Here is a 12604-nt window from a genome sequence, read left to right on the forward strand (position 1 = left end):
AAGACACTTTCAGAAAACAAATGCTTTCCTAGCCAGTCCATGGTCAAATGGCCCTGCAGAACAGGACGTGTTGACTAAGTCAATGGTTCATGGGGCGGCGCACAATTGGCCCAGCGTTGTCCAGGGTAGGGGAGGGAATGGCCGGCAGGGATGTAGCTCAGTTGGTAGAGCATGGCGTTTGCAACGCCAGGGTTGTGGGTTCGATTCCCACGGGGGGCCAGTATGAAAAATAAAAAAATAATGTATGCACTAACTGTAAGTCGCTCTGGATAAGAGCGTCTGCTAAATGACGTAAATGTTCCCAAACAGTGGGGCGTGGCGAGGGGTCGGCAGGAACTCAGTCCGGCTTTAAACGTACTCTTAAAAGTTGTAATAGTAGAATGCACAAGGTGCAATTTCAAAATTGGGAATTGCATCATCAGATCCTCTTGTCATGTTAGTTATTACATACTTTAGAGAGCTATTTATAACTTGTCAGAAATGTCCAGATCAACTAACCCATGTCAGCTAACGTTTTTTTATTTAGTTTTTTTTAGCCCATACATATTGTTGTAATTTTTTTGTCATTCAAATATCACATGAATAAACATTAGACATGACAAAATGTGTAGAATTGCAGGAAATAAGCTTTAAACCTGCAAAGTTCTCTCCACCAACAAGAGGGGTATGAACAGTTTGTGTCAGGAACAGTGCTAGTGCCCATAGAAATAGACGTGGTGCGTGCTGTGCGGGATGTTCCCCAATGCTGGGCCCCTAGTGAAAAGGTTTGGGAACCTCTGGACTATGATGAGTCCAATAAGGGCAGAGGCAAGCATCCTGGGTGTCATTATTTCAGCAGAGAAAATAATAATAGCGAGAGCCTGCAGGGTTGGATCTGATGAAACCATGATGGCAGGACGATATTGAACATGAAAAAAGCCATTAGAGATGATTATGGTCTTACTATGCTCTGACCTGCTGGGTAATGGGGTTATGAATGGTGTGGTTACCATTTGTTCTGAGAGAGAAGTTGCAGAGAGGTTGCACTGTGGTTGGTCTCGTTCCTACCCTGCCTTGAAAAGTTACATTTTCTCCTCTTCTTTCCATCTTTCTCTCTTTTTCTTTCCCTTATCTTTCTCTCTCTCCATCTCACTCATGCCGTCCCTTTCTCTCCATCTTTCTCTTACTCCCTCCCTCTCTCCTTCTCCTATCATCTCCTCCTTCTCAGGGTTGGTGTACGACACCTTTATGCTGAAGCACCAGTGTATGTGTGGGAACACCCACATCCACCCGGAGCACGCCGGCCGCATCCAGAGTGTGTGGTCCCGGCTGCAGGAGACAGGGCTGCTGGGCCGCTCTGAGGTGAGAGCACCCTGCACACTACAGCTAGAATAGTGACCAGCTCCGTTCCATATTTCCAAAGAGAATTTCTTCTCAGTAACTTATCTGGACCGAAACAAGAGGGTGGAATATATATGTGGAGATGAGAATGAGATATATCCATAATTAGTTCTAGTTCATTTAAAAAATCACTTGCCAATTAGCAATACAGCATAACCCTGAATGAAATTGATGTATTGTGTGCTACGTGTGTTTTCCTTTACCGTGTACAGAGGATTCGGGGGAGGAAGGCCACGTTGGATGAGATCCAGACGGTGCATTCAGAATACCACACCCTGCTGTACGGCACCAGTCCCCTCAACAGACAGAAACTAGACAGCAAGAAGCTCTTAGGTGTCTAACCTCATCTCTTCATACCTTTACTCCTCAGATATATTGATGTGATTGTGTGGTGTGCGCACATGCATTTGTGTGTTTCCCTGGCCATTTTGCTCGAATGGTGGAAACAAGATTTGCCCCAAGCATCCTTGAAAGTAGTGACTGCCCCTCTCCTTTCCATCCACCCACACACACACACACTCACACGCAGTCAGGTGGATTGTTTGAAGGCTTAGCTCCCCTGACAGGCGCAGGGGGGTATTTTTAGGCATGCTGGTTGAGGGGAAAGGGCCCCAGACGCCCGTCCACCCCCGTCTGGGTGACTCATAGCTAGGCTGGGCCTCATCGAGGAGGGGGGGGGGGGGATGACTGGATCAGCTGCAACACAGCACTGCGGCGACTGAGCCGTCGACTACACACACACGCACACACACATACATACACACATACACACACACTTCAAAGTGAGTTCACTCTATGTGCGGTGCTGAGCAGAACAGGACTCAGGGCAAATTGCAGACATCAATGGTAAAAAACAACTATACAGTGCTATACATTTGGAAAGTATTCAGACCCCTTGACTTTTTCCACATTTTGTTACGCTACAGCCTTATTCTAAAATGGATTAAATAAATGTTTTTCCTCATCAATCTACACACAATTCCCCATAATGACAAAGCGAAAACAGGCTTTTAGACATTTTTGCAAATCTATTAAAAATAAAAAACATACCTTATTTACATAAGTATTCAGACCCTTTGCTATGAGACTCGAAATTGAGCTCAGGTGCATCATGTCTCCATTGATCATCATTGATGTTTCTACAACTTGATTGGAGTCCACCTGTGGTAAATTCAATTGATTGGACATGATTTGGAAAGGCACACACCTGTCTATATAAGGTCCCACAGTTGACAGTGCATATCAGAGCAAAAACCAAGCCATGAGGTTGAAGGAATTGTCCGTAGAACTCCGAGACAGGATTGTGTCAGAGCACAAATCTGGGGAAGGGTACCAAAACATTTCTGCAGCATTGAAGGTCCCCAAGAACACAGTGGCCTCCATCATTCTTAAATGGAAGACGTTTGGAACCACCAAGACACTTCCTAGAGGTTTTTTTTACAACAACAAAAATGTGATTATAAAAATGCTGCTTTTGCTTTGTCGTTATGGGGTATTGTGTGTAGATTGATGAAGAAAAAAACAATTTCATCAATTTTAGAATAAGGCTGTAACGTAACAAAATGTGGAAAAGGGGAAGGGGTCTGAATACTTTATGCCGAGCATCTTGGAAAAAAACTCTCCCTGCTAGGAAGGCTTAAGTTGGATCACAAAAGTGTGTGTGAGATAACATTTTGAAATGTGGCTAAATAGTGTTTAACTTGTTTAAACTACAACCTAACCTTTGCTCCCTGTCCCCATTGGCTCCTTAAGGTCCAATCAGTCAGAAGATGTACGCTGTGTTGCCCTGTGGAGGCATTGGGGTGAGTCGTCCGTCCATTCACCCATCTATCCATCCATCCATCCATCCATCTACCAACCCTTTAAATACACCAGTCCATCCATCTCATGTATCCTTTAGTCCAGTCCATTTGATTAATCGCTATCAAATGCATTTATAATGGAGGTACATTTACATTTTAGTTAGAGGTAGAGATTGGATAATAATACAGTATCAGAAAGTATCATGCAGTTTAATTGTAGGATATTCAATAAACATAAGCGGCACAAAGCTGAGCATTACATCACCTACAGCAGTGTCATCATTATGTTATCAGTGTTAAAAGAACAGTAGCAGGGTGGTGATGAGTGTATACTCTATTGCCCTCTGCAGGTGGACAGTGACACTGTGTGGAACGAGATGCACTCTTCGGGTGCTGTCCGAATGGCTGTTGGCTGCGTCATCGAGCTGGCTTTCAAAGTGGCCGCCGGGGAACTTAAGGTAACAGAGTGTAGAGTTATATTACCAGCCTCTCTCCATTCCACTTCAGTTTGATTGAAAGTTGTCAGGGGCAACCTTTAACCTTATGAAATGAACAATATGTAATAATCATGTAATATACACTGTGGGTTTGTTCATGGGTGGACACGGTAGTAGCCTAATCAATAAGCACTTGTTTTGTCGATGGATAGGCCTACTCAACATTTTCTCATGAACGGTTTCTCTCTCTCTCGCCTCTCCATTTCAGAATGGTTTTGCCGTGGTGCGTCCACCAGGCCATCACGCTGAGGAATCCACTGCCATGTGAGTACACCCAGGGAATCATCGGTAGGGGCAGGGGAGTGGCTAGGGGGCATCAGGGGAGTTGGTTGAAGTTTCATAGAGACATGACGTGTGCGATGGTTGATATAATAATTGGTACAAGCGTCCATTTTGAGTAGCTACTGGGTAGGGCCCTTAAACAATCTCCCTGTTTGTGTTGATAAAAGAAAACGGACATATTTTGTGTCTGTCTTTGTCTGCAGGGGCTTCTGCTTCTTCAACTCAGTGGCCATCACAGCCAAGCTGCTAAAACAGAAACTAGGAGTGGGCAAGATCCTCATCGTGGACTGGGTGAGTGGGTCGTATGTTGTTAGTGAGGCCCTGTGTGCTAGTGAGGCCCTGTATGTGCTAGTGTTGCCATGATACCAAAACATATACCATACGTTATGTGATCAATGCTAGTCATGTATTATTATTCACATATCCATTCTCTCTCTCCAGGATATTCACCATGGTAACGGGACACAGCAGGCCTTTTACAATGACCCCAACGTGCTTTACATTTCCATGCATCGCTACGACGATGGAAACTTCTTCCCCGGCAGTGGGGCTCCTGAAGAGGTGGGGGTTGGACCTGGTGTTGGATTCAACACAAACATCGCGTGGACAGGGGGCGTAGAACCGCCCATGGGTGACGTGGAGTACCTGACTGCCTTCAGGTGAAGAGACTGTTGTTGGTCATTAGCTGAACGAGCAGCAACATTGGCACTGATCTTTCATTCATATGAACAGGCTCTGCTTATTTAGCAATTTGCACACTGCTTAGTTCTTGCAGATGGTCTGGAAACGTAAGACATTACAATGACGTTCTCCATCTTGTCTGCTATACAGGACGGTGGTGATGCCCATAGCCAACGAGTTCTCCCCTGATGTGGTCCTAGTGTCGGCTGGGTTTGATGCCGTGGAGGGCCATCAGTCCCCTCTGGGAGGATACAACGTCACTGCTAAATGTAAGTTGAACATTACTCTGTCTTTACTTGTCTGTCAGTTTTTCTGCCAAGCCTTTTCCATAGAGTGTGCTTTTATAGGAGGGTCCTCCAGCTAATTGTATATGCTTAACACTACTACCCCCTGCTGGAAGAATAGTACTAAACCACTAGAAGAAAAGCCAGACACTCCATAGGAACATTGAAGTACCTCAATTATTTCCTGTCATAAACCTGCACAAAACTAGAATTCCCACGCAAACCTCTCCTATTTACATCAATGCATGATTTACTCAGAAGATTATACTCAGTACAGGGTCAGTAGAGTGTTGAACCCTTCTCAGGTTTCGGCCACCTCACCAAGCAGCTGATGAAGCTGGCGGGGGGACGTGTGGTCCTGGCGCTGGAAGGAGGTCACGACCTCACGGCCATCTGTGACGCTTCCGAGTCCTGCGTGGCGGCCCTGCTCGGCGACGAGGTATGACATCATCCGCTATAGGAGGAGGGGAGAGTGGCGTGATGTCACATACACTACATGTCATTTGGTAGAGATGGATGTAATTGTTCAGAGAAAAAATAATCTCTGTCTATCTCTCCCTCCCTCTACAGTGGCGTGCGAAAGTATTCACCCCCCCTTGGCATTTTTCTTATTTTGTTGCCTTACAACCTGGAATTAAAATAGATGTTGGGGGGGTTTGTACCATTTGATTTACACAACATGCCTACCACTTTGAAGATGCAAAATATTTTTTATAGTGAAACAAAAAAGAAATAAGACAAAAAAACAGAAAACTTGAGCGTGCATAACTATTCACCCCCCCCAAAGTCAATACTTTGTAGAGCCACCTTTTGCAGCAATTACAGCTGCAAGTCTCTTGGGGTATGTCTCTATAAGCTTGGCACATATAGCCACTGGGATTTTTGCCCGTTCTTCAAGGCAAAACTGCTCCAGCTCCTTCAAGTTGGATGGGTTCCGCTGGTGTACAGCAATCTTTAAGTCATACCACAGATTTTCAATTGGATTGAGGTCTGGGCTTTGACTAGGCCATTCCAAGACATTTAAATGTTTCCCCTTAAACCACTCGAGTGTTGCTTTAGCAGTATGCTTAGGGTCATTGTCCTGCTCGAAGGTGAACCTCCGTTCCAGTCTCAAATCTCTGGAAGACTGAAACAGGTTTCCCTCAAGAATTTCCCTGTATTTAGCGCCATCCATCATTCCTTCAATTCCCACCAGTTTCCCAGTCCCTGCCGATGGAAAAACATCCCCACAACATGATGCTGCCACCACCATGCTTCACTGTGGGGATGGTGTTCTCGGGGTGATGAGAGGTGTTGGGTTTGCGCCAGACATAGCGTTTTCCTTGATGGCCAAAAAGCTCAATTTTATTCTCGTCTGACCAGAGTACCTTCTTCCAAATTTTTGGGGAGTCTCACACGTGCCTTTTGGCGAACACCAAACGTGTTTGCTTATTTTTTTCTATAAGCAATGGCTTTTTTCTGGCCACTCTTCCGTAAAGCCCAGCTCTGTGGCATGTACGGCTTAAAGTGGTCCTATGAACAGATACTCCAATCTCCGCTGTGGAGCTTTGCAGCTCCTTCAGGGTTATCTTTGGTCTCTTTGTTGCCTCTCTGATTAATGCCCTCCTTGCCTGGTCTGTGAGTTTTGGTGGGCGGCCCTCTCTTGGCAGGTTTGTTGTCATGCCGTATTCTTTCCATTTTTTAATAATGGATTTAATGGTGCTCCGTGGGATGTTCAAAGTTTCTGATATTTTTTTATAACCCAACCCTGATCTGTACTTCTCCACAACTTTGTCCCTGACCTGTTTGGAGAGCTCCTTGGTCTTCATGGTGCCACTTGCTTGGTGGTGCCCCTTGCTTAGTGGTGTTGCAGACTCTGGGGCCTTTCAGAACAGGTGTATATATGCTGAGATCATGTGACACTTAAATAAAGTCCACCTGTGTGCAATCTAACTAATTATTTGACTTCTGAAGGTAATTGGTTGCACCAGATCTTATATAGGGGCTTCATAGCAAAGGGGGTGAATACATATGCGCGCACCACTTTTCTGTTATTTATGTTTTAGATTTTTTTAAACAAGTTATTTGGACTATTTTGTGTATGTCCTTTACATGAAATCCAAATAAAAATCTATTTAAATTACAGGTTGTAATGCAACAAAATAGGAAAAACGCAGAGGGGGATGAATACTTTTGCAAGGCACTGTACACTCTCTCTCTGTTTATCTCTCCCTCCCTCTACACTCTCTCTCTGTCAGTTGGACCCCCTGCCCCAGGCTGTCCTGCAACAGAAGCCCTGTCCAAAAGCTGCTGCCTCTCTGGGGAGGGTCATCGAGATACAGAGTGAGTTAGCTCGCTAAAATCAAAATGATCATTGTGTTTTACCTGCACATATGCACTTAGTTGTGTTTGCGTCATGTGTATCACGTCACCCTTAAAAGTGACACGACTCTCTCTCTCTCTCCCTCCCATATCTTTCTCTTCCTGCAGGTAAACACTGGAGCTCTCTCCAAAGGTTGGCTCCCACGGTGGGCCAGTCCTTAATGGATGCCCAGCGGAGAGAGAAGGACGAGGCCGACACGGTCACCGCCATGGCATCGCTCACCGTGGATACTGAGCAGGCTGCCGCTTCCACCGTCTCCACGGAGACTAGCAGGTAAACACCTGCACCATTCACTCTTGAGGATTTTATGTGGTTTTGGAATGGCTGTTTTAAGACATCAGATTCATTCACAAGGCTGTGGGCCTGAAGTTCCACTGAGGCTTGTTAAAGTGTACACTTATCATATAAGTTTTGCCCTACCTTCGTTGGTAGGGGCTTTTATTTTGGCATGACTAAGAGGCTAATGTCTATGTCTTGCTGTTTCCTGTTTGGTGTACCTGCAGGTCTACAGAAGAGCCAATGGAAGAGGAGCCTGTCTTGTAGGAGGAAACAGAGAGTTGTCACGACAGCGCAACATCTTTGTCTCCACGTCCTTCGGCACTAGCCTTCTCCTGTCACCCCCTCCTCTCCACTTTCCAGCCCTCTCCCTCGCCTCACCTCCTTCCGTCCATTTTCTGAGGATTGATGGACTTGTGCTTGCCTCCCTTTCCACCTCTCTGAGGTGAGTGTGTTAAAGTGTGTGTGTGTGTGTGTGTGTGTGTGTGTGTGTGTGTGTGTGTGGGAGAGGGGAGGCAGAACACAAACACTGACCTAAAGGGGGCAGCGGCGGATATTCGTGATTGGTGGAGAAGCAGGAAGAGGCTGGACCTTTTGAGGAGCCTGTGTCTTTTGCTTTTTTCTTTCAATCTTTTTTGTATTCGTGGAGAAAGCAAAAGGCAGTGGATCCAGGAGGGTGCCTCGGCTATGGGGCCCGAGAAGCTTTGTACATTTCTTGTCATACTTTATACTTTTCAGGAACATTAGAACTGAAAAAGCCAACAAGCAGCAAAAATATTTCAACAGCCACAAATACACTCAAACACACCCGCATTATACTATACACACTAAGTTCCCAACAGAGGAACAACAATGGGGTTGTATCAATGAATAATGCTCTTCCTTTCAGAGCATGCGTACCTCTGTTCCTATTTCGTGTCTGTCATTTGGTATTCTCATGCGTCTGTTCAATAATCTGTTCAAAGAAGCACACAAACATATATGATATGTATATTTGCATATATATAAATACTGTATATTCCTTTCACTGTATCCGATATCAGCTGTGGTTGTGGAGTGGAGGTCGAGCTGTGGAGCCTGCCAAGGGGGACTTACTGGCTGAAGGAGACAACATATCGCTCCAATTCAGCCCTTACTTTTTTTCCTTCAGGAAGCCTCAGCTCCCTCCACTTTGTATGGGACATAATGCATTTTGAGGTGGTTTTTACCCTTCTACTTTGTTTGGACTATCAAAAAACAAATACACACCCACACTCAAACTTACCGCCTGGTGCAATGAACGGATTGAACGAGGAAGGATTCTGTGGAATGATGCTTGGATTATACATTTTTTGTCTCACGCTTGCTGCTGGGACTGGGAGACTTGTGGTGGTCATGAGACTGGAGAAAGACGTTTTTAGAAGAAGAACTTGGTGCCTTTTATATAAAATATCCCTGATAACACCAACTACACCACCACTTAGCGGAACACAGGACAGAAAGACTCTTGTTACTCTCATGTCTGTTTTGTTTGTATATTTGTTTGCTTGTTTCTTTCTTTCAAAATGCCTTAATTTCCTCCAGAGAATGCACCATTTTAGCCATCTCCACAGAGATAGGATTCTACTCCTATGTCCTCTCTCTTTTTTCCTCTTTCTTTCTGGGTTTGTGTAATACTCTAGGTCAAAGGTCAGTGTGGCCTTAATGACTGAGTTTTTTTGCGTCCTTTATCAATCCCGGGCCGTACATACACGGCTGACGGTATGATTGTGAGGAAATTTGAACGCTACAGCGACCAACTTTTTTTTGCTATGTCACTTGTAAATACTGTATCCTGTTCTGTTCTGGCTAACCCCTCAACCTGAGACGGTTCAATCACAAACTCTTTGTTTTTCCATTTGTTTAGAGAGGAAGGACTGAACTTGGTCACTTTTTTAAACAAACGTTTTATTTTGTAAAAAATAAGATATATACGAATAATGATAATAAGTGTTAATCCAATCAAATTGGATATGAATATTATATTTGAGAAGAGTAAAAAAAAGACTTGATGTTAAAGCCACCTAAGCACATTGTGTTTCTGTTTTCCAATCAATGTTTTGTTGTTTTTTCTAAGTGCCATTTGTTTTTTCCACACACAAAAAAAGAGACAAAACAGAAATGGTGATTTGGGGGTGGATCTCATTTGGCAAATAATGATGAGCAAGCACCACTTTAGATGTTTACACTGCAATACCCCGATCCCTCGAAACTGTTGCCCACTTGTCAGCTGTCATAAACCCTTTATTTGACTTAGTGTCCAGGTGCTGTTTTATCTGGCCTCCGTTGCTGCCATCAATATTTATATTTCTCAATCAATGAAAAGTGTTTGCACTTGATGCATATATGATAAAACAAATTAAATACTAAGAGGTCTTTGGAAAAAATATATTTTTCAGTGGGAATTAGCACAAGCTATTATAATCATGCTTAAGGAATTCATACAAATCATGTAGCCTATATCTACTACAGTATGGAAACTGACACCTTCCTTAAAGACATACTCCGGAACTTTTGGCGACTACTAAGTATTTTTTAAACCTCCCGCTTTGGGCTGGATGTGTCAATGTGTAGTTCATACATGCATAATCTATGAGCAGAATTTACTGTCTTACCTAAATTAGCTACGAAATCCCTAGTTTAAAAGCAACTGTTTTTCTGGATGCTGTGCTGCGCCATTTTCCCTACATTTTCCCCCACCTGGGCCAGCCCCCTAGCAATTTGAGTTCAACCAATGGGCTTCTGCCCCTCGCCATATGAGTCACAGCTAGCAAGATGCACATGATGCACCTACAGCAGAGAAAGAGAGAGATCAATGACGTGGTGCACATATCTGCAGTAATACACAATTTTCGGGGGCCACTTTTGCCTCGTGAGCACTACTTTCAGAACTACTGGCGAAAAAGTATACAGAAGTACCGGAGAATCTCTTTAACCAGCATACACTCAGAAGAGAATGTGTGGTGCAGAGTGCTTGTCCTACATTGATCATTTTGTTTTATTTCAAGCAATGCACCATAACACTGACCAAGTCTTCTGCATCTCATTTGTCTTCTTTATTAAGGTCAAAAACAATCATTAAGGAATAGGTTATTTCTATAGAGTTCTTCCCTCTAATCATATCTTTAATTCTGGATCTGTCCACTCACCATCGTATGGCACTTTTGGCCCTTTGTCACACAACTGTATATTGTACTTATCTACATACTGTAATAACTATACAGTGATGATGTTTTCATGAACGCTAAAGGGGTGTCAACGCCTAACTCCCTCACTAGTTACCCTTCTTCATATGAAACACAAAGGGCTAGCCTAGTTCAATCCAAAATTAAAGTTTTTATTAGAGGTTTTCAGCCCCGTCATTTGAAGTCGATAAGACTCCATGTCCATCTCAAGTAGATCAAGTTTTATGCTCCAATCCCAAATTAATGGGAAAGATGGACACAGTCTGATTTCACCATTTTAGACAGTGCCAATCTTTCCCATTTATTTGGGATTCAAGCATACAGTGCATTCGGAAAGTATTCAGACCCCTTCACTTTTTCCACATTTTGTTACGTTACAGCCTTATTCTAAAATGGATGAAATTCTTTTTTTCCCTCATCAATCTACACACAATACCCCATAATGACAAAGCGAAAACAGTTTTTTATAAATTTTTGCAAATATTTTAAATAAAAACATACCTTATTTACATAAGTATTCAGACCCTGCTATGAGACTAGAAATCGAGCTTGGGTGCGTCCTGTTTCTATTGATAATCTTTGATGTTTCTGCAACTTGGAGTCCACCTGTGGTAAATTCAATTGATTGGACATTATTTGGAAAGGCACACACCTGTCTACATAAGGTCCCACAGTTGACAGTGCATGTCAGAGCAAAAACCAAGCCATGAGGTCGAAGGAATTGTCCGTAGAGCTCCGAGACAGGATTGTGTCGAGGCACAGATCTGGGGAAGGGTACCAAAAAATGTCTGCAGCATTGAAGGTCCCCAAGAACACAGTGGCCTCCATCATTCTTAAATGGAATATGTTTGGAACCACCAAGACTCTTCCTAGAGCTGGCCCCCCAGCCAAACTGAGCAATCGGGGGACAAGGGCCTTGGTCATGGAGGTGACCAAAAATCCAATGGTCACTCTGACAGAGCTCCAGAGTTCCTCTGTGGAGATGGGATAAACTTCCAGAAGGACAACCATCTCTGCAGCACTCCACCAATCAGGCCTTTATGGTAGAGTGGTCATACAGAAGCCACTCCTCAGTAAAAGGCACATGACATCCCACTTGGAATTTGCCAAAAGGCACCTAAAGCACTATCAGACCATGAGAAACAAGATTCTCTGGTCTGATGAAACCAAGATTGAACTCTTTGGCCTGAATGCCAAGCGTCACATCTGGAGGAAACCTGGCACCATCCCTACGGTGAAGCATGGTGGTGGCAGCATCATGCTGTGGGGATGTTTTTCAGCGGCCGGGACTGTCAGGATCGAGGGAAAGATGAACAGAGCAAAGTACAGAGAGATCCTTGATGAAAACCTGCTCCAGAGCGCTCAGGACCTCAGACTGGGGTTCACCTTCTAACAGGACAACGACCCTAAGCACATAGCCAAGACAACGCAGGAGTGGCTTTGGGACAAGTCTCCGAATGTCCTTGAGTGGCCTAGCCAGAGCTCGGACTCGAACCCAATCGAACATCTCTGGAGAGACCTGAAAATAGCTGCGCAGCGACACTCCCCATTCAACCTGACAGCGCTTGAGAGGATCTGCGGAGAAGAATGGGAGAAACTCCCCAAATACATGTGTGCCAAGCTTGTAGCGTCATACCCAAGAAGACTTGAGGCTGTAATTGCTGCCAAATGTGCTTCAATAAAGTACTGCGTAAAGGTTCTGAATACTTGTGTAAATGTTTACGTTTTTTATTTTTTATAATTTGACAAAATGTAAAAAACAAAACTGTTTTTATTTGTCATTATGTGGTATTGTTGTAGATTGATGACGGAAAAAACAATTTATTCCATTTCAGAA

At 44.0% G+C, this 12604-nt stretch overlaps 1 protein-coding gene across 6 annotated transcripts in view; it reads left to right on the top strand.

Moving 5' to 3' along the window:
- Positions 1-9714, top strand: part of LOC311103996 (histone deacetylase 5-like) — a 79313-nt gene extending 69599 nt beyond the window's left edge. For all 6 annotated transcript variants that reach the window (XM_084145638.1, XM_084145639.1, XM_084145634.1 and 3 more), the window contains 12 exons: positions 1208-1341; positions 1593-1713; positions 3133-3182; positions 3533-3640; positions 3888-3943; positions 4165-4252; positions 4403-4620; positions 4793-4911; positions 5232-5365; positions 7164-7248; positions 7396-7561; positions 7792-9714. In XM_084145638.1, the coding sequence (XP_084001764.1) occupies positions 1208-1341; positions 1593-1713; positions 3133-3182; positions 3533-3640; positions 3888-3943; positions 4165-4252; positions 4403-4620; positions 4793-4911; positions 5232-5365; positions 7164-7248; positions 7396-7561; positions 7792-7831 (1319 nt within the window). In that variant the 3' untranslated portion in view covers positions 7832-9714. The remainder of the gene's footprint in view (positions 1-1207; positions 1342-1592; positions 1714-3132; positions 3183-3532; positions 3641-3887; positions 3944-4164; positions 4253-4402; positions 4621-4792; positions 4912-5231; positions 5366-7163; positions 7249-7395; positions 7562-7791) is intronic.
- The last annotated feature ends 2890 nt before the right edge of the window (positions 9715-12604 follow it).

The sequence above is a fragment of the Coregonus lavaretus genome (genome assembly GCF_964263955.1).
Source record: "Coregonus lavaretus genome assembly, chromosome: 28".
Lineage (NCBI taxonomy): Eukaryota > Metazoa > Chordata > Actinopteri > Salmoniformes > Salmonidae > Coregonus > Coregonus lavaretus.